Raw genomic sequence first — 26322 nt, forward strand, 5'->3', positions numbered from 1 at the left:
TTCCCCAACCAGAGTGCCATTTTTCACCATGACAATGCTTCATGTCATTGAGCTCGGATGACTAAGGAGTGGTTGGAGGAACATGACAACGAATTCTGCACACTTCATTGCCCCCAAACTCACCAGATTGTAACTCCATGACCCTGTTTGGGATATGCTAGAAAGAACTGTGATATCTGCTCCCACTTATCTGCAAAATGTGCAACAACTAATGGAGCTGCTGCAGTGGGCATGGGTCAAGTTGCATATGGAGGATATTCGCCACCTTTTGGAATCTGTTCCCCGATGTCAGAAAGCTGAAATCACCCCCAAAATATGGACGAACCCGCTATTGAGTAAGTGTTCCTAATGCAGTGATCAAGTACACGGACTGTCATTGCAATCAGTAGGTTTTATTTTGTGTCTTTTTACACTCTGTTACCTCTAATCTTCACTTGATGAGCTCTGTAGATCTGACCTATTCCATATCATTGTGCGTGCATTTCATGTAAGTATACATAAACTGGAGAATCTGAAGCCATTAGGATTTTATTGCATGAAGCCTGATGAAACCTTCTTTTGACGCCTGCAAATACTTAGAAAACCCGTAACACATGTTTATGTGAACTCAGCCCGGCGAGGTTTTAGATCCTATACATTTTTTCGCTAGCTTATAACATAAGTGTATTTAGCGCATGATGCTCACTCCACAAAGCATGAAAAGATTAACCACACAGATGTAGATGTGGTTCTTGAGGTTGCAAGATATGGAATCAATAAAAGTTTCGCTTTGATATATGCATGCCGTTCCCATTGTGATAATATTGAACAGCTCTATGTTTGTTGACAAGGGCTGAGGTAAGAGGATGGTTTTATAGCAAAAACATGTAACCGTACAGCATATGTAGAGACGTCAGGTCATTGTAGCAAGATTAGTAGAGTTTAATGTAAACCATTTACATAGCTGCCAAAATATATACTAAATAGCCATGTGACTTCAAAGATGAGCGGGACTTCACCGACAGAAAACACTCCTTACTTCTGAAGGGGATTCTTATAGGTGGGAATGAACTTTTAGTAGATCAATAAGTCAAACAAAGTTAAAGTGAAGTTCTGCATTGGTGCCTCTCTAAAAAGGTATTTCGGCTGTAGCAATAGATGACATACCCCATTGCTAGGATATACCATCACTTGTTAATCAGTGGGAATTTCACCACTGGGACCCTCATGATCAAAGGGGTTGCTGCTCATTTTTGTGTTCCTGCACATTGCCGTCTCCATCAAGTGAATGCAGCTGAGTTGCATTACCTGAATAATGCCAGGATATCCATGGCACTGTGGGCAGGAGGATTTAAAAGCAACCATGGCACTCTACTGAGCCATTTCATTTTAGAAGTCATTGGGGTATGAGTGATAATACGGCTCAGTAGTTGGATACAGTACCCCAGAAATAGAATGCTTATTAAATACATCTTAAAGGGATTGTCTGATTACTGGATAGCGTTCCCCCTATATCACTAACTGTGCTAAAATATCAAAATTAACTGTACCTAATTACCCTCTGCCGCCGCAATCTAGTGCTGTAAGTCCACCATCCTCCCACTGTTTGTTGTTGAAGATGATATCGTGTGACCACTGCAGCCAATCAGAGGCCACAGTGACACTGTTCTAGACTTCTTGCATCATGGCGGCCAGGATGTGAACACTGATGCCAGGAGAATGATCGCTTATGCTGCAGCACTGGAGGATGGCGGGCCTACAGTGCTGGATTATTTCATCCAGGATTTCATACCATATCTGCACCGGAAGTTCCAGAAGTTTATACACCCTAGAAGTGCCACCAAGTGCCCCTAGTGGTGAGTGTCAATGGAAGTCTTTAAACAAAGGCTGGACAAATATATGTCTCGGATGATTTAGTGATTCTGCATAGAGCAGGGGGATGGACCTGATGACCCTGGAGGTCCCTTTCAACTCTACTATTCTATGAGTTCCATAATGTTTTTTTTTAGTAGCGAGTGCCATACAGTGCCACTAATAAATCACCAAACAGCCTCCCAGTAGTATCAAAGTGTATTTTTAAATCAGGGCAACCATCCCACCTCAATTATGACCAAATCACCAGAGCCACCAAGATACCCAGGAATCAACTACTCCAGTACACAGAGAAGGAAGGAAATGATCGTGTACCTCTAATAGTGACCTACAATTCACAGCTGGAGGTTTAAGGAAAACCGCAAAGAAACTCCATCATACCCTACACACAAGGATGACCATGTGAAAACCATGTTCCTGGACCCTCCCCTTCTGTGTTACAGGCAACCTCCAAATTGGAGGAACCTTATAATCAGGAGTGCACTGCCCTCTGACACATAAAAGGGAACTTATCCCTGCAAGGTAAGGAGATGTAAGATGTGCTCACATGTACGGACCGCGGACAGGATGCAAATCCCCAACACACAGCAGGACTATAAGATCCCAGGGACATTCACATGTTCCACATCCACTGGATCCGATGCAGTAAATGTCCTGTTGGGGGTCTTTATGTTGGAGAAATGGGACAAAAACTTGAAGCTGGGATGAGGTCTTATCGTCACACAATTAAACAGAGAAAGACAATTACCTGTGGCCGAGCACATTAGAGCTCTGCTATCATGCAGAATCAGAATTTATTAGGGTGTTTTTGAAATCTCCATCTGGGATAATACGGTTTCTCCTTGTGGATTCTTATTGGCCATGCAGTGCTCCGTGGGATAAAAAAGGTTTATGCAAATTAACTCTTCTTCCATAAAGAAGGAAAATTGACTGTAATGCAGCCCATTAGGAGGCTGCTGTCCTATACGCTAACCATTCATGACCAAAGGTGTCTTAGGCCTTTGTGCCCAGAATAAAATTTCACTGTTTTCAAGGTTCTTGCTCTCATCAGCCTATCACATTATACAACCGTTTGTACACTGCTAAGTTATCATAGGTAAAAAAAGAGCCTATCAGTTTTAGTAGTTGCATTCCTCCAAAATTACGGCAAAGGGGCATCAGAGGGGGTGGGGGGCTTTGCCTAGAGCCCTCCATTATGTGCAAAAGTAGACAACTGCTTTGTAGAAAAAGTTCCCACTCTTTCTCTCTCTCCCCCCGCTACCCCCTGCCACCCCCCCTTCCCCCGAGCCTGCTCGGACGAGAATGCAGTTACTTGAGAAGAGCGAGGCTCGCTCAAGTAACTGTCTTATCCGAGCGTGCTCGCTCATCTCTATTCATTACCCCTCTGGCTGTGGCTTCACCTGGTGATAAAAGATGATCACTAGAGGTTAAAGAAGACAGACCCATGCCAATAAGCTCTTAAAAAAGGGTTGTGCTCCTAAGACATTAGGATATCATTCAGATAGTTAAAAAAATACATGTGACAGATCTGCTTTTACATTGTAGAGTGTACTCACAAGTGTGCATGTATCTTACAGTCTTGTTGGAAAATACAGTCATGGCCAAAAGGTTTGAGACTGACACGAATTTTGCTTTCCACCTAGTTTATGGCTTCATTGTTTTTAGCTCTTTTATTCAGGTGTTTCTATGGCTACTGAAGTACTATTATAATTATTTAATAAGTTTTTAAACTTTTGACAAATACATCAAGTTTAGGCAAAGACTCAATATTTACAGTGTTGACCCTTATTTCTCAAAACTTCTGCAATTAACCCTGGCATGCTGGATATCAGCTTCTGGGCCAAATTCTGACTGATGGCAAACCATTCTTCCTTGGGAGTTTAGTTTATCATTTGTTTTTTGTTTAAAAACCGCTTTTTTAAGGATTTACTACTGGTTCTGAATTGGATTGAGATCTGGGGGCCTTCCTGGCCATGGATCCAAAATTTTAATGTACTATTCACCAAGCCTCTTAGTTATCACTTTTGCGTTGCAACATGGTGCTCTATCATTGGATCGTTGGGAGATTTTGTTGCTTTACCTCTGGCATGACACAGGACTCATGGTAGCTCTCACCTTACCGGACAATCATACTTCCAGTCTGAAGGAGGCTGCATCAGGGAAAATAACTTTACCCCAGTCCTCTGTAGTCCAATCCTACAATATCTGATAAAGCCCTTCCAATTCTTTGGGACATCTAGAAGAGTAATTGTCTAAAGAATCAAAGGGTGAGCGCTACCATGAGTCCTATGTCATGCCAACAGTGAAGCACCCTGGGACCATCCATGTGAGAGGTTGCTTTTTATCCAAGGGAATGGGCTCACTCCCTTGAATAAAGCTAGCCTCACACGGGTGTATTTGTCTGCCCAATATGCAGAGAATAGAACCATTGACTTTAATGGGTTCATTCACATTTCCGTATTTGGCATGCACATTTTAGACCCCTTCCCCAAAAAAGACAAGCATGGTCAAGCACTATACAAATGAAGATTATTGTTATTTTTCTGCGTATTTGTGCACCAAAGGTCCCCATAGGAGTCAATGCGGGTGGGGGCAAATGAGTGCACAATACACAAGGAGATGTGTAAAACACTTCATAATTCCTCTGTAAAAAAAAAAAGCATCTGGAACTAATTAGCCATTTCAAATCGGTGCATCTTTGTTTGCCACATGCAAAAGAACATGCATTACAAGCCCAAAAAGTATAGTAAAATATGCACTAGCAAAAAAAAGCATCGTTCATTCCATAAATGTGCATACACTCATGTGAAGCCAGCCTAAGAGTGGTATCTAAGCATCCTTCAAAAGCAACTTCTCTCAACCATCCAGGAGCATTTTGGTGATGAAAAATGCATTTTAGAGCACTGTAGCTGGCAGACCCAAAGGTTAACCCTTCCGAACCCTGTCCTGGTTTGGAAGTGTTAACACAGTTAAAATGAACTCTCTACCCAGGTTCTTGTATATTTTCCAAACAGCGCCCATAAAGCTCCCGGAATTGTTCTTGTCCCGAATTAGGAAGTCCATGATGAGGTTTGTTTGGGGTGGTAGCAGGCACAGGTGGAACTGGAAGGCCCTTATTAGTTCCATGAAGACAAGGGGCATGGGCTTACCTAATTTTTCATTATATTATAAGGCCTCCCTGACCAAATGCATATTGGGTTTATTTCATGGCTGGGACCAAAAACTTTGGGTGGAAGCTGAACAGGACTCAGTCCCATTCAGAGGCTCGGCCTTGTCTGGCTGTCGGGAAAGGAGAGACATAGGCCCTGCCACCAAACTTAAGTTGATCTATAGACCGGGGCCTTTGCCTCTTTTAGTGGGCAACCCAGATGCCCCGGGCCTTCTTCCAAGGTACCTCATTGACGGTCAGGATAGCAGAGCCAGTTCCTAGGGTTTGTGACCTGATCATTGGTACAAGACTTAAGACCCTAAGGGAGATCGTAGGTGGTGATATTCCCCCGATCGGAGCGTGGTACCAATATTTGCAGCTTTGTCATTATGCTAGGTCTCTGGGCAACATTCAACTTCTAGAGTGTCCCACTACCTCCTTTGAGAGCCTGTGTCTGTCAACTCCAGATAGCCTAACTAAAATTTCCACTATATACCAACTACTCATGGAGACTGACACTAAAGGGGGGAAACATAACTCTCAAACTGAATTGGGGATGTGATTTGGGCAGCAAACCCTCGGGGAAGTCATGACCCACAAAATGAACATGTCCAGCTGGATGCAAGAACTTAATTATAAAATCTTGACACAAGTGGTACAAGACCCCGGTGGGGTTGGCGGGAGTTTACTCCCAGTATCTGGATTTGTGTTGGAGGTGTCTCCAAGGCAGAGGGACTTTCATCCATTTATGGTGGTATTGTCCACTAATTCGCCCCCTCTGGCAGGAAGTTGGTGCTATTTATGCATCAGTTTCTAGTAGGCCGATCAGTCTTACACCCAAAATAGCCTTGCTGTTGATGATTCTGGGCTCTTTGGCCAATACTAAGGGGTCCTTGCTGAGATTCTTTCTACTCGCTGTGAGGCAAATTATCCCCAGGAAGTGGAAATCTACTACTCCCTTCAAGGCTGATATGGCTGGAATCATTGGATAGCTTGAAATACATGGAGGAGCTGTGCACTATCCGGCTCTAGTTGACCAGGCCACCTGTATATGTCAATTATGAGGGAATGTCGAGTTATAGCTGATTCCTATGCTTGCCGGACTAACTTCCTCTACCTTTGCTTGTTAGTCTTTCCCCTCCCTTTTTCGGTCTGTCTTTATTGTTTCTTTCTTTCATCTCCACTGTTTCTAACCTCTCAGCTTTAGACTAATGCTGGAGATATTGATAAAAATTGCTGCATAGTTAATGAGTATTATCTTAAAAATGCAAGACAGAACGGTTTTGTATTAATGATGTCTTTTATTGTCATGTCATGATAATTCTGTACACACTGTTTTGAAGGTTGCAGCTCAAATAAAATTATTTTGAACCACAAAACGGCGATTGCATCGGAATAAAGCCCCTTTATAGATACCATAAGAAGGTGTAGCGGCAGTTGTTAAAGGGTTAAGTTTAGTTCACCGTTTAATTGGCTTAGCTTAAACCAAAAACTGCACCCAAATTTGTGTAATGTGGCACAATTCTATGCAGTCTATGCTCCACCCCACCCCTCCTTAAAAAAAAAAAAAAGCACTAATCCCTTGTCCGAAAGTGTCTGAAATACATGGAAAATTTAATAGGGCCAGCACTTCAAACACCAGTCCTAATAACATTTCCGTTGGTGTATGATGCGCCAAATACATTATGGGCTCTTTCACACTAGCGAGCGTGGTAATATCATCAAGAAAAAAATGTTAAAATCGCGGCAATATCACATTTTGTTCATGCGATGTTTGAGCATCAGCAATGCTTTTTCCTGGGAAAATATTGCGCATTACAGCAACCTGCAATTTTCTCGCGTGATAGACGACAACAGGTATTGCTAATGCTAAAAGCGCATCCCACGAACTTCACAAGTTCGTTCGTTGCGATAAATCGGTGGCTCCATATTAAATATTGGTGTGAAAAAATAGCAAAACGCAGAAATATAGGGCAGGCACTGATTTCCAAATCTCGCAACATCGCATGAGAGAAAACATCAAAAATGGGAATTAAGTAATTGAAAATCATGGGTTTCAGAATTCTGCGTTTTTTCGCACTCTCGCATCGTTCAAAAATCGTGCAATTTTCTCGCCAGTGTGAAGGCAGCCCAAAAGGCATATGGCGGTCAAGTGACCAAGGCTCAGGGTCCACAGCTGAGGACATGGTGGGGTAGCTGTTAGGGATGCGTGTAACCCCTTGTCAAGGCCCCGGCAATCCTCTCCAGGCAACGCTGGTGGTGCAATTACCTGAATTCGGGTATTTTTAAAATCGTATTTGTCATGGGTGACGCCAGGACTTCGGTTGGACTTTCATCAAGATGGCGGAAATCACTTCACATGAGTCCAGTGATGGGATTTTTAGCAAAGCTGGAAATGCACAGTTTACTAAACACAATTGGCAGAGGCAAACCAATACAGCATAGTCCACTGAAAGCACAACACAGTTTCAAAGCAGAATAACGCAGAATAACGCAGGAACACAGTTGAATCCTCACACTGACCATCTCTTTAACACTCTCTCCCTCTTTAAGTAACTGATGGGATGGATTTAGTAGTTTAGTTGAAATTAGACAGTTTAGGAAAGGCCCTTGTAGAAACTCCTGGCCTTAACTTTCAGCGAGGGTTTATATAACTCATGATTAAGGCCGTCTTTTATCTCTCGGTGGAGTAGGTTAGATAAGGTTTTCACTCCTGGGTACTTTATCTCTGGATGGTAGTGATTCCCTCCTCTGGACTGCTCCAGGCTATTACCCTTTTTCTGTAAACAGGCTGACTCACTCTCTGACCTCCTCCTCCTGACGACTCAACTCACACTCTCCCTCAACCCTCTCTACCGTACTTTTTGTAACTCCTCCCTTCTGCCTCCAGTATTTTCCCGCTCTGCCCCGCTCCTCATCTATCCACCAATTAGGGAAAGCCACACAAACAGCCAATTGCAGATCAGCTTTTGCTAAGCAGTTTTGTTGACTTTTAAGTAAGGAAGGGGAGAAACAGGGTTCCTCTGACGGACGACACCTTCTATGCCTCCTTAGAGTTCACAGCAAGGTGGAACAGGATGCCGATATAGTGGTTTATTCTGGAGGACCCTCCGGGCCACTACAGGAGTTTTTGGGATAAACCGTACATAAATGTGTCAGTCTGAGGTAATCATGCCCCAAGACCAACAAGCCACACTACTTTAAAAAAAAGTCAGATGGCGGCGAAGACAGCAAAAAGTCACACATTTTTGTTCAAATCCTCAATTATTCAAAGATTAATGATTCTTTTTTTACACCAGAAATTGGTGTAAAATCTTTCAGGAATTTGCACCAGAATTCTGTCAAATTTTCAGTGGTATATAAGCCCAAATGTGCTAAAGTAGAGATGGGAGATCTGATGTTTAGATAGTATGGGCCTCATTTCTCAAAGCTGCTAGGGCTAATTTCACATGGGCGAGTGCAATTTTCGCATGAACGCAAGGCGCTTTTATATCACAAGCGCATCATTTCGGGGTAGTAGCAATCCTCCGCCACAGCTGACAATGGGCGATGGGAAGCAAGTGCACGCCCAAAAGAATGGGGTTCATATTCGTATAAGATTTGTGCACCTCAAAACGCACAAATTTTGCCCAATTTTCTCAACAGCGTGAGTACGGCCTAAGGGTACTTTTACACAGGTCAATAGTCGCCCGAGTAATTGCTCAAAAAGAGTGATTATGGGCAACTGTTGTCCCATATAAACATGTTACTCGACAGGGCAATAGAGCAAGATAGAACAGTACAAAAAGGACGACACCGACAAACATGCAAAGAAAAGTTATCCCTAGTAACTTACATGGGAGCTGACCTGCCTACAAGCAGGGTGATCGTCCTGACAAGAACGGCCCCGCATCTCGTACCTAAGGGCCTAGTCTGTCCAAAAAGATGGAAGGTAGGAAAGAGGACAGATGTAAGATAAACTATGTAGGTACTCTGGATCCAGGCAATCACCAACTGAACAAGCAAACAGCAGACTTGAAGGCATAGCAACATGGCCCAGGCTGATGTAATACATGCTAACAAACGTACATTATTTTCAACAGTGCCTCACACACACAATGCACTAAATGCAGGCACAAAAAAAACCTACAATATTGCATGTATTATGCACGTGTTCACGCCAAGATAGTGTATGTGGATGTGTCGGCACATAGCAGCATGGCGTACTGCTGCGTACAAGCAGTGTGGGATAAGCAGTATGCAGTAAACGCTGGTGTGAGAGAGAGCCCTTAGGCTACGATCACACAGACAAGCACGATATCGCGCTTGTCAACATGCGTTTTACAAGCAGATGCGAGGCGTTTTCCATGCAAAAATGCCTCACATCAATTCTCTGAAATTCCGATTATCCGGCGCTTCTTTTACGCATGTCTGAGGATCGGCAAGAGTTTCCAGTTGATTTTAATGGGAAAAATCATATCGCACGCAGCATGCGATGTGTCTGACTGTCCCAATAAAAATAATGGGTGATGCGCTCTGAGGGACGTGAAAAAAATAGGACATGCGGAGATTTTTTTTACCTCGCAGCATCATGGTGAGGGAAAACATCACTCATGTATGACTTCATTCAAAACAATAGAGTCTCACACAGCACAAAACTCATGCAAGATTCCCGATCGTGTGCATGTAGCCTTAGGGCTTAAACAGATGAACGTGTTTTAGTTCCGTTAGGCTGCATAACTGGACAAAATGAAACCATTGATTGCAGCCATTAATATTACCCCTATATCGCACTCTTCACCATGTGAAAGCCCCAGGGATGCAAGGTCCATTCATGATTGCAGCGCCCATTGCTTTCAATGGGGTCGGCGCTGCTGCAATGGGAGCTGCGATGCGAGATCACGCAGCCAGATAGAACTGATTTTTACATTCTTTTAGTCCCAATGGGGAACAAGAACTTGCGATGCTGTGATCGCTCCTGCAGTATGATGTAATGCCATAGCCCCCTCCATACAAACCTCGAACCTCCATGACGTAAATGTACATCCTGGACCATTAAGGGGCTAAAAACCACATGTGGATTTAAACAATTCATATGTGTTTTTTTTTTTAAACAGCACGCAAGTTTTTGATTTTATTTTAATTGTGTGTAAAATGTGCAATCATATAGAGGAGATACCCAGGTCATTCCAGCATGCTCCACATCACTATATTCAGTGAGATGTGTAATGTATACCCAGCTGTACATATAAAATTATACACAGAATAATAATAATAATCTTTATTTGTATAGCGCCAACTTATTCCGCAGCGCTTTCAGGCATGGATAAATGCAGAACAATACAACAATTACAATGTGAGATACATTGGGTTAGACACAAATGGGTTGAGGGTGGTACAGGAGGTGCAGGGGGGGGGGGGACACAGGCAGTAGGAAATTTTATGTACAGATCATTTATCAGAAGGCAAACAGGGTGGAGCACCATAGGGAGGGGCGAGGGACTAGGTCAGGAGATTTGGTATGCTTCCCTGAAGAAGTGCGTTTTTAAGGCACGTCTGAAATTTCGTGCATCGGGAATTGTCCGGATGCCTTGGGGTAGAGCGTTCCAGAGGATGGGTGCTGCTCTGGTGAAGTCCTGTAGGCGAGCATGTGAGGTTCGTATTACAGGGGTGTTTAGTCTGAGTGTGTTAGCCGATCGGAGTGAGCGGGCTGGGTGGTGTACTGACAGTAGAGAGGCGATGTATGGTGGCGCAGCGCCATGCAGAGCTTTGTGAGTGAGGTACAGGAGTTTAAATTTAGTTCTGCAGTGGATGGGCAGCCAATGCAGCGACTGGCATAATGCAGAGGCGTCTGAATAACGACTGAAGACACATAGGTTTTACCAGCATGGTCCATATCACTAAATATATGAGATCTATAACTTATACTAGCTGTACATATATAATTATATACAGGAGATACCCGGGTTATACCAGCATGCTCCATATCACTGCATACAGGATGTATAACTTACACCAGGTATACATATATAATTATATACAGGGAGGTATATACCTTAAACCAGCTCTACATACATAATTATTTACAGAAGATATCCAGGTTATATCAGCATGGTCCATATCACTATATGCAGGAAATATATAAATTATACCAGCTTTACATATAAAATTATATACAGAAGACACACAGGTAATACCAGCATGGCCCTTACACTATATACACAAGATCTATAACTTATACCAGCTGTACATATATTATTATATACAGGAGGTACCCAGGTTATACCAGCATGGTCCATATCACTATGTGCAGGTGTAGTGACCTGGAGTGTGACACTACAGTAAAAGTACTTAACTGCAAGTCAAGAGCAACTGTCCTATATACAGCTCATTTAGCAAAGGTTAGTTATGCTAGATTTCGTTTAATAAGAAGACATAGTCAGGATAGGGAACTAAATAGTTAATTTAGCTTAGCCATTTTTCTTTACTACAAGTGCTGAAGGACCTGAGAAGAATTTTCTTTATGGTGCAAGGACCTTACACTGTCATAGATCACGTGACCCAGCAGGAAGAAGAAGTTCCCTGATTAGTCAAGGGGCAGAGCTAACCACAGCCTAGCTAAAAACAAGTTCCATGAGTGGAGAGAGGTGGAGTTTTTTTTCGCCCTCTCCCCAGGTCTGTGTCACACTAGATAATTATAAAGGTTTTGAGAGATGGAGAACAAAGGGGTCAATGTTGAGAATGAGAGAGAGAGGGAGAAGCAGGAAGGAAGAATGTTTGCAGACAGGTGAAACCATGTTGCTGTCTTCCCTTCCCCCTGTCCTGAAACTGGAGAAGTTTACTTCCAACTTTCACAAACCCTGGGTGCAGCTAATTAATCACCCACTACGCTGAGAGAAGCCTGCGTTTGCCTTCAAGACCAGAAATCCCTCCAAGCTATGCCTTCCATCCTTGCTTTCACCAAACAGCCAGCACAGACACAGCAGACAAGCTTCAGACAGCATAGAATCTATATAGGATCACTGAGTGAGTACTAGAGAATTTTAGCTCGTATTTCAGGAATAGCAAGTTACTGTTAGTTGGATTTTGCTTTCAGTCTCAGTCTCTCTCTATAGCTTCCCCATATCCCAGGAGCTGTCTCCCCAGAGCTTTTTTATCCATGTATCAAGTTTTAAACTGTGTATATGTAAGTTCTACTGTTTAAAATTCTTGCAGACTGCCATGTTCAACAGTACATGGTGTGGCAGCAGTTTACTCTAACACATGTGTTAGTCTAATTCTTTATCAAGACCTTTTAAGTCAGGAACTGGCGTGACGTTTACCTAGTTCCATCAGTCATCCGTATCCTGTTGTTTACTTTCATCTGTGTTTAAGACTACATAGAGCACACTGCACTAATCGCCACCATGACACGGCTCTTCAGCCATCCCTTGAAACCGCTCAGATAGTAAGGGCCTAGTCCCGCTTGTCGCACATTGCACATGATGTATAACTTATACCAGCTGTACGTATATAAAAAATCTACAAAAGATATCCATGTTACAAAAGCGTGGTCCATATCACTATATACAGGGAGTAGCACTATATAGCAGCTAGCGTAGTTGCGCATACGCCCATTTGTTTAAAGTGGTTTAAAGCCCTTAAAATGGTTTTGTAAGTACTTAAAATTGCTTCATGGCCACTCTGTTCTTGCTGGTTGCTAATCAATGCCTATAGAAGGTCACAGCTGTGGCCAATAATTTGCTGCAGTAGTCACATGTCCTGCTCAGCAGGAGCTAGGAAGTACACAGCAGTTGTGAAGCAATTTTAAATTGGGAAAACCCCTTTAAGGAGATGCTAGACGGACAAGGAGGGGGCGGTACATTAAATCTGGGTTCACACGGGGCGGATTCCCGTCGGAAATCTCGCTGTTTGGCCGCAGCAAAAACCGCGAGATTTCCGCCGGGAGAACCGCCGCGTAAAAAGCCGCGGCGGCTTTGAAGTGGCCCGGCCGCTCGCTCTTCCGCTGCGGCTGACGCTCCCATAGAGGAGAGCGCGGCCGCAGCGGAATGAAAAAAAGAATGGACATGCCGTATCGGATTGGCCGTCCCGTGTGGACGAGATTTCTGAGAAATCTCGTTCACATGGCTGGCTAATCCCGAGATTAGCGGCCATGGGCGGATTTGCCGCGGCGAAATTCCGCGCGGCAAAACCGTGGCAAATTCGCCCCGTGTGAACCCAGCCTAATATAATGGTTTTTTTTCCCTGCAAAGTACTATTTTTTAATATGTCACTCTTTTACATGATTATTGTTCAGATTATCGCTGGATCGTGCAAAACTGAATCCAATATAAACGCTGCTGGTGAATAAATGACAAACGATAATTCATTTGCTTCTCGTTCTTCGTTCAGTTTCTGTAGGCATAAAAATCAAAAACGATCGTCCCGTGTAAACAGACAGTTGTTCAGATATGAATGACTGTCTGTTTACTGCGGGCTGGAAGTGATCTCTGGCGCGCTTTGCCTCCATTCACTGAGCGCTCATCACTCCTATGTGAAAGCACAGGAGCGGTAATCAATGGGACGACTGTCAGGCGCTTAGTCGTCCCATGTAAAAGGACCCTTACAAATCTGCAGAACAGTGCGCAAGAGGTGTTGATGGAAAACATGAAAAGTAGTTTACATTACATTATACGAAGTAGGAGGTTAAATAAGTGTAACTTTTTTTTGCCGGTGCCAAACTTTCTAAAGTTCTACAAAGAACATAGCTTAAACTGGCCATCATTGCTTAATATATGTATAAGAGTTTCCATGCTTTATGAGCTTAGGTGTGGTGAGTGCCAGTTCATAATATATATTCCGGCGGCTGCCAGCTCCTACAACCCTCACTTTGTTCTACTGTGTAGGATGGAAACTTTTCATCCTAATAGTCCTGGGACTGAGATTTCTAAGGTTAGTACAGAAGACATTAGCCTTGTATACTGTAGATGTATTTGCATGTACTGAAGTCACTTGATAAAGGGTGCAGGAGTAAGGCCCCAGTACCACATTTTGCTATTTGGCCCCGAAGTTCCTTGTTATGGCTCCAACATTACATTTTATTGATAATAATGCCGGTATTCTTACGCGCAAATACTACTTTTCATCTACAAAGTGAAGAGATCTCCTGTGTATTAGCTTTATGTAAATAGGAGCCTAGCATTAATTATTGTTTGAGCTGTATACAAAGTGTCCGTCATCACCTTTCGTACATGTGCTCTGTATGCGCCATTGCCAGATCTGTGCCTGATATTTTCCTTGGAGTGTGAACGAACGTGACCTCAAACTGACCAATGTGGTGGCACGTTAAGCCCTATGCTGCTGGGTTTTCAATTACCAATCATTGTTACGGAGACCTGTATAAAGGGTCGGACATTGAGTTCAGGAATGCTGCCATCCAATAGGTGGCGCTGCAGAGGTATTGTTCCATCTTCCCTATTTGCATATATTTTCCAGAGGAGCATGCATGGCCTTATAAGTCTCCTCATTCACCTTCTATGTTGAAAACCTACACCCATACCTGGATTTTTTCTTTGGTCGGGGGCAAAAAAGAACTGTCCTGCACCACGAACCCCTGTAATCCGGCCCCGGGTAGTCAGCATGACATGACTCAGGAAATCATGCTGCCTCCGGATAAAAATAATGAAGATGAGGAGAAAAGGATTACAAAAGCACAAAAAAATGTGATTTATGTGCAAACACAGAAGGAAGTAAACCCTATGCAGCGAGATGTGTTCAGCTCCACATCCTATGGCCGTAGTGGCCAATCATTGTCTGCTGTGGCTACGTGCTGCGTGGCGGCACGGACGAGACACTGGCAGGTATATTACAAAGGTTTCTATTTTAAAGCACAAACGAGCTAATTTATGTATCCTGGATAACCTTTGTGATCGCATTGCAAGGATATCCTGTTATGTACGGCAAATACCCGTAAAACAATCGCAATTCTGCATAGCTGAGTTGCAGATGGGGTATGACTTGTCATAAGAGGAAGTCGTGCTCCCAACTCCATAACTAGGTACAGTATAGTAAGGCCGCCTTCACACGGGCAAGAAAATTGCGCAGGTTTGTGTGTTGCAAGACACAAATCTCCATTGATTTCAATAGCGCAAAGTTTGTACGGCAGAAAAGAAGACTTTTGACTAATTCATGCGCAAATGCGCTCCATAGCGACAAACAAATTTGCGCATACGTTCGTCTGAAGAAGCCCTCATCCTCAGATTTGCCCCTACATGCATCACTGAGTAGATCCGCCAGCAGATGGGCATCACAGTCCGTCTCTTAGCCCTCCTCGTGGTTCTTCTCTATGGTTGTTGAGAAGGAGCTAATACACAGATACAAGCGTAATTTTGAGAACTGCACTACCCAATGTTCATGGGTAAATTTGATTCGCGGAATCCCCGTGGGGCACCCCACTAGAGATTCACAAATCAAGCCGTCCACAGAGAAGCATGGGCGTCCGCAAATGGATTAAAAGCATGTGGATTTGATTTGCGGACCTTTTGGTCCTGGAAAACAAATTGCAGCATGCTCCATTTTTGTGTGGTTCCCGTAGGGACGGCTTCCATTGAAGTCAATGCAAGCCGTCCGATCCGCGGCACACCCGCAGCTGACACTGAGGATCATGCACAATACAGCAAACCCAGGGAGTGGAGGGATCCGCGCGGACACTGCTGCTGGGGAAATAAGGTAAGCGGGGCTCACTGGTCGCGGGCACGGCGGATTCCGTGCGGGATTCCCTGCACGAAATCCGCACGTGCCGTGAACATGAGGACCTATGTGGGCCGTAATACGTGGCAATATAAGTCATCTGTGGTATACATAGAAGAGAAGGAGCTCAAGGGCTCCTTCACACGAGCGTATGTGCATTTGCGCGCACCCCAGTGCTGCATTTTTACGGAACAAACGATGCTTTTTTGCACGTGTAACTCAGGCGGATTCTGCAATGGATCCCAGATTCTTTTTCTGCAGCGCATTGATGTGATCTGTTAAAATCTGATCCAATTTGCTACTACTGTAAACACTACGGAGACGTCACCTGTGATCATTGGAGGTAACTGCACTGCAATCACTATCACTGGGTAGAGCAGGTATCTATAATGTGGTTACTGCAATATTTAGTGGTATACTAGGGCTGAGCCGCTGCATCTCAGCCCGCTGGGTTGTAAATGTTGTCTGAGGCCGGCTTCCCACGCCCAGCTAATACAACACATCGATTTTAATGGGTTCATTCACATTTCCGCATTTTGCGCTCACATTTCAGTCCATTTTTCTGCGTATTTGTGCACCAAAGACCCCCATAGAAGTCAATGGAGGGTGCACAAAGACGTGTGTAATACGCAAGGAGATGCGTGAAACGCTGCGTAATTCCGCTGGAAATAGAATACAGCTGGAACTAATTAGCCGCTTCAGTTATTGCATTTGCTCTACGTGCGCAAGTGCGACGATGCGCGAGCAAAAAAGCATCACTCATTCCGCAAAAACACAGCACTCAGGCACATGCAAATGTGCTTACGCCCCCGTGAAGCCGGTCTAAGAGAATATATATATACACTAGCTGATATACCCGGCTCCGCCCGAGTTAATTTGGTACTGGTATTTATCTGGTGTTCACACGGAAAATTTTATAACGTCGTGGTTACTTTAGAGATACCGGAAAAACATATGTTCACCATTTTGCATAGTTCTCTGCGCTACCCAGGAAACACCACGGGGAGGCAACCATGCAACGCTTCCTTTATATAAAATGACATCAGGAAGTGAGAGAATTAGATTACGTACGTAAAATTTTGACGCTAATTCTTTTGCGCCTAGAATTGAATATTCGAGTTGGGACCCATTAGCTTTTACTATTTATGACATATTCAATGCCCGTGCCAAATTTTAAGTTTCTATGACATTGGGAAGTGAGAGATTTAGATTATGTACGCAAAATTTCAACGCCAATTCTTTTGCGCTAGAATTGAATAATCGAGTTGGGACCCAATTACTTTTCCTATTTTGGAGATAATCTATGCTTGTGCCAATTTTCATGTTTCTACGACATCGGGAAGTTGGAGAACTTTTGGCGAGTCAGTCAGTGAGTCAGTCAGTGAGTCAGTCAGTGAGTGAGGGCTTTCAGATTCAGAAGATTTTACATATATATAGATATATGTAAAATCTTTTCCTCCCTTGTGGGGGCTGGGGCCCTAATTCCGAGGTCTACTATGGAGCCCCATGAGTTCTCTGAATACCCCTGACATGTACGCCTCATTCACGTCTGTGTTGGGGCTCCTTCACACCGGCCATCGCCATATCTGCACGAGAAAATCGTGGCAGAAATCGCAATTGTGTTCAGACGATTTTGGAGCGTCAGCGTTGCTTTTTTTCTGAGAAAAATCGTGCATCACATGGCTGCCGCCCGCGATTTTGGAACGCGAAAGACAATAGGAGTTTCTAGCGTTAAAAAGCCATCCCGTGGAATGAAAATCGCAAGTTCGTGCGTTGCGGTGCGATAAAACGGAAGCTTTATAGGGAAACATGGGCGATCAAAATAAACAGAACGCAGAAAGCTAAGCAGGCAGAGATTTTCAAATCTCACAATATCGCATGACTGAAAATATCGCAGATGTGAATGAAACCATTGAAAAGCATATAGTGCGTTTTCATTCGCTCTCGCATCGCCCGTAAATCGCGCAATTTCATCGCCCGTGTGAAGGTGCCCTAAGAAGCTTCATTTGGAGCGCACAACCGGCACTGAATCCTAAAGGAAACAATACAGCCCGCTGCGCCATTTTGTCTGGGAACATATCAGCCGCCATACTGGAAGCTGGACGACCATATTACAGTCGGCGAGGTCCGTCGGGCGCCTTTCTGTTATTTGGCTCTGAGGACGTAATGACAGAAGTCGCATCAGGTGTGAAGTGAAGCGTCAAAGTCATGTTATACCCTACCCAAATGGCTGGAGAAAGAACACTACTCCATCATACTATGACAACCATGTTTATTTCACCTCACACACAGTACAGACATGTCTAACCATCTCCTCACAGGGAGGGTCACGTGACCCCGAGGACACCTGTGCGCCTCCTCCCCATTCCTTCATACTGTACAGGAGGAGGAGGAGGACACAGGACCAGCCCTTCTTCCCCCTGCTGTCATGTACGGCCAGCATCCTGCATCCTGCCCGTGACTTCTCTCAGTCACAGCCTGGGGAAGTTGCCGCGTGTGTGCAGTCATTAGTGCACTGGAGTAACTCCCTCACTCCCCTTCTCCCCCCACCCCCCCGGATTGGGTAATAGTAGTGCCCCGGGTGCATCCCGATGTGAAAGACAGGAGGACCCCATTCCATTTTACAGGGGGGAAGGAGGTGGGAGGCTTAGGGATTATTTCTTGTCTCCCAGATGCGTTCGCTGCTGGACAGTAAGAAGAAGAGCGGCGCGGGGCTGGATGTGGCTTTGGGGCTGGTTCCCCAGCAGCTGCAGCAGCATCAGCCCAGGATGTTCAGCTGTGTGTCCGGCTTCTGGGTGCTGCTCTCCGCCTGCCTGGTCGCTGTGTGCAGCTTCAGCTTCCTCTCCCCGTCTTGGATCGTGAAGTCTGGAGATCACGAGCCGCTGAGCTTTGGGCTCTTGTGGCATTGCTCTGACAGCCTGCAGCACATGTCCGGCTGCTACACCTTCGGGGGATTGGGGAGATTCAATGACATCCCATCCAGCTCTTGGCAGGTGAGTGCAATTATTATCGGCCGATTAGGATCGGTACAATTTGGACCTGATCTTGTCTATTGGACATGACCAGCACTTCTAGTATAGAGACTGATGCTATAAGTTGCAGTTGGATGCTTGAGATACTTTATAATGCAGCCTATATGGTTATTATATATCATGCATATACGGCATATATGACCTCTGTACATACATGTGTCCAATTTATGACCCTATTATGTGCTATGATTAAGGCCGGATTCACAATTGCGCACCCAACTTTTTTTGCACGCATATCGCACTGTTCATTTGCGCGCAGCAAACAAACGCACCAATTGAAATGGCTATGTAGTTCCAAATCTGTTCTTTTCCAAGCAGAATTGCGCAATGTTTCACGCATCTCCTTCCGTATTCCGTCCCCTATTGACTTCTATAGGGGCATTTGGTGCGCAAATGCTCAAAAAGATAGAGCATGTTCTATTTTTTTGGCGCCGCCAAAAATGCGCACACATGTGAACGAACCCATTGAAATCAATGGGTTCTATTTACTGCATATATTGCGCGTGCAAATACGTGAAGCCGGCCTAAGTAATAGTGCGCAAAATTTGCATGCATTCCGTATTATATTTTTGTGACCTTTTTATGGGTTGTAATTACTGGTTTTTAATGCCATTTGCAATTACAGAATGTTAAGAAATCGTTATCTCCGCTCGTTGATAATGATTGGTGATATCGTTAGCGAAAAAACGCGAATGAACATCGCCGTTATCGGTCGTAATTGGGAAAAGAAAAAAAAACATTTTAGATTCACTTATAGAAAAAGTCGATTCTTAATTTTTTTTCTGCTCATCAATCAAGTGCCGAGTCTTAATGATGCAGATAATCTGGAAGACACTCGTGTGCGGGAAATAGAGAACCAATGACTTGATAAGTAGTTGCAATTTCCGATTCATTGGAATTGTAAGCCGTTTGCAGGGCTGTTGGTCCGGTCCCTCTCTACAGCCGCTCCCAGGGTGATCCGGAGAATCAGAACAGGGGGGTTAGGAAAAGGATACATAGAGTCACTGCAGGCACGGAACGCAACATTGTAACAGATGACTTGTCATCATGTGGCCGTAAGAGCGGCAGGGATTCATGTCGTTCAGTGGCTGGGAGGACTGCCCTGCAAATGGGAATTTAAATGGATCTTCCATCTGAGGATCAACTGCAGGGATCGGATGCCCCACCAGAAGAATCCAAATAATCAGTTACTCTTTTAGGGCCCTTTTACACGCAACGATTATCGTTAATAAGAAATCGCTGGATTGTGTGAATTTGAAGGATAATCAAACGCGGCAAATGATTGGACGATAATTTTGTTTGTCTATCGAGTGTCATTTATTTTGTGAAATTCTAACCATCATCGCTCAGTTGTTTGAAGGTTGTTGCGTGTAAAAAGCGATCAGTCGTTTCCATTCGCCGGCACAGTCCGCAGAAGGAGCAACGACCGAGAGAATGCTGAAAAAATGTAAAGCATTGTCTGCGGTAAACTGGTGGCATTTTAAAACAAGCGTCTCTGTCATCGTTCGCTCCATCCAACGAGTTGTCGTTCCGTGTAAAAGGACCCTTACAGTAATTGAAGGATGTGCCGGACAGGGACGAATAAAGTTGGAAATCACATCTAGTATAAGTTCTGTAGGACTACTGCCATCCATTATTAGTTCCCCGCCGTGAATTAGTTTCACTCATGCAAAAATTTTCCGGTCCCATGATAAGAATTAAAAACATTATATATATGTGTGTATGTATATATATAAGTACAGCACCAGTACCAAGCTCATAACAGAAATATCGCCCCAGAACCAAGCTCATAACAGAAATACAACACAAACCAGCCTCAATACATAAATACGGCTCCAGACCCCAGTTCAGTAAATAAATACAGCTCCACAACCAAGCCTATAACATATAGCACCAGAACCAAGTCAGTACAGTCCCAGAACCAAGCCCGTGACATAAATACAGAACCAGCCCTTACTATAAATACAGCATGAACCAACCTCAGTTCATATATACATTACCAGAACCATAAGACACCGAGGAAGAAGGTCATCTGGCCAGGTGGAAATAAGGTGGGCGTTCGCCCCAACCTAAATCTGCCAGAGACACCCCTCCCTCATTCAAGCTGACGGTTGGCACCAGGGGCGTAACTATAGAGGGTGCAGGGGATGCAGTTGCACCCGGGCCCAGGAGCCTTAGGGGGCCCTTAAGGCCTCTCTTCTCCATATAGGGAACCCAGTACTATGAATAAAGCATTATAGTTGGGGGCCCTGTTACAGGTTTTGCATTGGGGCCCAGGAGCTTCAAGTTATGCCTCTGTGCAGCATGGTTTAGGTATGGGTACGGGTACAGATACAGATAGAGGGGGGCCCCAGCTCACGTTTTGCATCAGGGCCCCTGAGCCTTTAGTTACGCCCCTGGTTGGCACCCTATGCAACTGTATGGATTGCATGTAGTTAAATGGAGCCCGTCATTACATTTGAGCCAATAAACTAAGTTCTGAAGCCCAAACGTGAATGAACGAGGAGTCCGGAAGCTGGTCTCCCATACGCACTAGGTGCCTTGTTCCTGCGCTGTCTCCCCATGACAGGCTGAATAGAGTCACCCTGTATATGTGTGCCAACTTTGAGGCGACATAGCGCAAGAATGGGACACCCGGTAAGTATGAACCACGACTCCCCGGGCTCCTTGCATAAATTATGGGGCTCAGTTGTGATGACAGGTTCCCTTTAAGACCAGCCATGATCTTCTACAATTTCAGGGGAAGGTGTAATCTGCAAGTTGGTTGCCTAAATCTGGCCATGCACATCAGATACATATCTGCAGATCATTAGCCAATTTGATAAGGTCTGCTCAGAATCTGATGCTGGGGATGAGCCGGATCTGCCAATCATCTGCAGATAAATATCTCAAGTCTATGAAGAGCTTCACTAGATCCACTGCTGTAGCCATTCTGGGGTTGTTCCTGATGACTGTGGTGCTGCCACCTAAGGCATTACTACGATGATCCCTCGCTGCTTGACATATGTATTGTCTGGTCTTCATGCCCCTAGCATGCTGGAGAGAAGTCTTCCTTCCCCATTATACAGCTCCCTGCCATTAGTAGATGGGTGTGTGTTGGGGAATGCTGCACAACGCTGGCGATGTGTCCGCAAGTACTGACCGCACTGCACTCCGCTAATTAGCTCATTGCTGTGAAGGGGGTAAACAACAAACAAGCTACAGAGAGGAAAAGCAGGCATCTCGCTCATTAATATTACACTTGTGTGCCTACGTGTCGACTAGTGGAGTGATAATGTGTCGCCAATTAGTCGTCTGTAGGAGGATAGGCATTATGTAGGAGTAGATTAAGAGACACTTGTCACCGTGCTATGTCTGCAGATGGCGCTTTAATATGTCACTGTGCAGCATGTTATGTGTGTATCCCTATATACTAGCACTGTGGACTCGTGTCTGTCTCCGGCTTTTGGAGGCTTTCCCAAGCTTGTTAATAAACCATAGCTGCAGAGGAAGAAGCATATTGTACGCTCTGATCTTTTAGCTTGGCAGTATCATGAGGATGTATAAAAGGCTGTTTTCAGGGTGGACTACTATCAAGAGTGATATGCTGCGGTTGAGGAGCTCATTGACTTCTGTCATGTCTGGTGCATCTGGGCTGAACATCCATGGTGTCCGAGAGGGAAAAAAGTTTTTTTCTTCTTCTATATAAGAAAAGATGCTGCAGTTGTGAATATAACACGTGAATATAGTATGTGTCAGATACTCTGCAGGGCAGGAAGGGTGTCGTTTCTCCTTAAGGAGAGCACCTACAAGCGTGTGAGGAGACTTATAAGGCTTGTTTAAAAAGTATGGTATTGACTTGCAGGAATGTTGCCTTCCACTAGGTGGTGCTGTAGAGATTTGGTTCCATCTTGCCATTTACATATTGCGAAGTGGAGCAAGGATGACCTTATAAGTCTCATCAGCCACATCTATAGGCCTCTCACTAGCCAAGCCAGAAACCTACTGAACACTGATGAGGAGCAAAAACCCTGAAACAGCTGTCTGTATATGGTTGTTCTGGCTTTGGCTTACAATTCATTTGCATATTACCCAGAGGAGGATGGATGGCATTATAAGTGCCCTCACTTACCTTCTAAATGTTCTCCTTAAGGAGAAATGATACTCTTCCTGACCCACATTATCAGGCGTCTCACTAGCCAAGCCAGGAACCTCCTGCACACTGATGAGGGGCAATCACCCCTGATCACATATTTTATGCAAGTAACAAATGCTTGCTGATTGGCAGCACATCTCCCAGTGTAAACAAGAGATGTGCTGCTGGCAAATGCAAATTGCTAAGGGACAAAGAATCATATTAAAGGGGTATTCCAGGATTTTACTATTGATAACCTATCAGGATAAGTTATCAATAGTTGATCAGCATGGGGTCCGTCGCTCTGGATCTGCCGCGATCAGCTGATCGTCTGGCTCGCTGCACTGACTGTGGTCATCGGTGGTCAGGGCTGGGAAGTGTAATAGACGCGTTGACTCCTATTGAAATCAATGTAAGCAATGCCTCTGATTACACTTCTGGATCTGACCACAGTGGGGAGCTGTAAGTGTAACAGGGGGCATCACTTCCATTGACTTAAAGGGGAGTAAGCCCTTCTATTACACTTCTGGCTCTGACCACTGATGAAGACATTTAGCCTGCTGCAATGTCAGTGGACTAGTTGACCAGCTGATGAACAGGGATCTGGAACATCCTGGGCCTGGGTGCAACTGCATCCCCTGCATCCTGGGCCTGGGTGCAACTGCATCCCCTGCATCCTGGGCCTGGGTGCAACTGCATCCCCTGCATGCTGGGCCCGGGTGCAACCGCATCCACCCTTAACCCCATTAAATCAGAGCCCAGCTCTTTACACCTTCAGCGACTTCTATGATGTGAGATGTTACCAGTCTACCTCTAAAATACAAGTGTCCCACCATAAACTTTTTTGGCCACCATATATAAAATTGTAATCTTTTTAAACAATGCAACTTGGGCTTTCCATACTAGTAGTATATACAGTGACACTCTCCATAAGACCCCCTCTTTGAGAAAACAACCCCCTCAGTGACACCAGATCACCTGTGACAGGTTTTCTGTATACTGTGCACATTGGCCTCTTCTTCGAGAAGATCGCCCCCTACAAGAACACTTTTCAAGTTAGTTTTCGATAGCCATTTCACTCTATTGCATAGCGTTTAGTATTTGAATGGGGTTTGAATTTGGAGGGTGCAGTCATCCCGAAAATTATTCTTGGCGACCTTCTGGTAAAGTCATCTGTTGGCGCACCAAGAATGGTACCAGCTGGTATGTATAAAGGACAGCACTCTTCACTATAATACCCCGACCATGAATCATGTACTAAGTAATAATCCGGCATGTCAGGAACATTTACATTATATGATGACTGAAATTCTAGAACTAATTTTGATATTCCGCGCCCCTGAACTCCAGTGTCACCATCACTTTATCATTCAAGTAACTGTACGTCTGAGGGGGTATCTCAAGGGGTCCAGAAGCGATCAGACATTTTCCAGCTTTTGCCGGAAGAATTTTGGGTTATCTTAAGATGACGGCACCCTTGTAAGAGCCCGTTAGTAGGGGCGTATTTCCCATCCGTGCGCTGGCCGTGTTTTTAGCTGACTGAACACGAACCCATTAAAGTAAATTGCGTTCTTTACAAGGGTGTTTTTATGTAGACCTACGGTTCATGAAAGTCTATGGTAGCATAGAAAAACGCAGCGAACACGGATGTTACATGTATGTGTGATGTGTCTTTTTTTATGCATGTTGCTAGATGACAGTGAAAAAAAAACCTAACCTCATGCCCACGGCTGTGGTGGACTCCGCCAGCGGAATATCGCAACAGAGTCCGGCACGGCGCCCCACAAGACCCCATACTCGCCTCTCCGGATCAACCGCGCGAGTTCCATCCGGTGAGCCGGCGTGCATGTACAGTGCAGCGCAGTGCATGACGTGCCTGCATTGGGCGATGAAATGGCTGGCGGTGGTCGGTGACGCGTAATCACGGAATACTTCCACTGTACTCACAGTGGAAGTATCGCACGATGGATGGCTTCCATTGACTACAATGGAAGCCGCCTGCGTGTTTTTCTGCGGCAGTTAGAACATGCCACGATTTCTTTCATGCTGCGGAATTCTGTGGTAGTATTCAGCAGCGTGAACATTGTGCTATTAGGTTCAATAGAAGCTAATAGCTGCGGGCAACGCAGCAGATTTACGCGGCGGAAATCCGTCCGTGGGAAGGAGCCCTAAAAAGAAGCCTTCATAGGGAAACATGGGCGATAAAAAAAATCGCACATCGCAGATAGATAAAGCACGCCGTGATTTTTTATCCTCTCAACATGGCATTAGTAAAAACATTGCAGATGGGAAGGAAAACATTGTAAATCATTGGCTTCATAATCTGCCTTTTTACTGACTATCGCAGCAAGCGAAAATAATGTGTTTTTTTTCTGCCCCCCGTGTGGAGCCAGCCTTAAAGGATTTTTTAAATATTGATGACCGGTCTTCTGGATTGGCCTTTAATATCAGATTGGTGGTCGGGACCCCCACGATCAGCTGTTTGAAGAGGATGTGGTCCTCACATGAGCGCTGCAGCTTCTCAGGCATGTAACATCATGTTCGTCAGTCGCATGGCCTAAGAGCAGCTCAGTCCCATTCAGGTGAATGGCATCATACTGCTATACCAGGCATTGCCTCTATACCATGTATGGCACTGTAGTGGTATGGACTGACGCAACGCTTACTTGAGCACCACAGCCTTGTCAAGCAGCTGATCGGCAGGGATCCTGAGCGTTTGATCCCCACCGATCTGATATTGATGAGGAAGGGTAATCAATACCCCCTTTAAGTTTTTGGCTCTACATTGAGATAAGTCTTTTGGATTCAGATGATGCAGTAGGTTTGCCTGCAGTCCCATGTAAAACACATTGTGATCTCACTATGACTTGTGCCAAACGACAAACTGGAGTTTCGCTGCATATATGTCCAAAAATTCCCTGATCCGCCCGTCTTGCTGGTAGATTGGCGCTGCGGAATGTGAAACTGGCACAACTCATTGCAGGGGCAGAAAGAATCTGGTTGTGGGAAAATCTGATTCTTTCCTTTTGTGTTTGGTCCAATTCTGTGTGAATTGTGGCCGAATCTAAAGGATTTCCCCTCCACAGACGGACGGGCCAGCGCACCTTTTGTGATGCTGATAAGTTGTTTGAAAACAGGCGCATCATTAGTGAGTCAGCGCACGGGGCCGCTCCATTACTGGGACCTGCCAGCTTTATATACAGCCATTGTCCTTCTGGGCGAGCTGTCAGAATACAACGCCATCCCTTTGGTAATGTTATTGTAAGCGTCCAATTCCTCTTCTATGTGGATGCACTGAGGGCATGCTTCAGAATGGGAGGAGGTCCTCTCCACCCCCGTGACCTCCGCAGCTCCTGCCACTATTGTTAAAGTCTACGAAACTTCTAGATATTTCTCTCTAACTTTTGCTCTCAATATGTAGAAAGTGGAAATATAGTAATATATACCAGTGTGTGTGCAGGATACAGAAA

The 26322-nt window shown here is 44.7% G+C and overlaps 1 protein-coding gene across 1 annotated transcript in view; it reads left to right on the plus strand.

Annotated features, from left to right (window-relative positions):
* Positions 1 to 18120: 18120 nt before the first annotated feature.
* The window catches only part of LOC136625354 (LHFPL tetraspan subfamily member 7 protein-like), a 208881-nt gene continuing 200679 nt past the window's right edge, over positions 18121 to 26322 (plus strand). The window contains exon 1 of the mRNA XM_066599476.1: positions 18121 to 18699. Coding sequence (XP_066455573.1) covers positions 18379 to 18699 — 321 coding nt within the window. The 5' untranslated portion in view covers positions 18121 to 18378. The remainder of the gene's footprint in view (positions 18700 to 26322) is intronic.

The sequence above is a fragment of the Eleutherodactylus coqui genome, chromosome 4 (genome assembly GCF_035609145.1).
Source record: "Eleutherodactylus coqui strain aEleCoq1 chromosome 4, aEleCoq1.hap1, whole genome shotgun sequence".
NCBI classification, from domain to species: domain Eukaryota; kingdom Metazoa; phylum Chordata; class Amphibia; order Anura; family Eleutherodactylidae; genus Eleutherodactylus; species Eleutherodactylus coqui.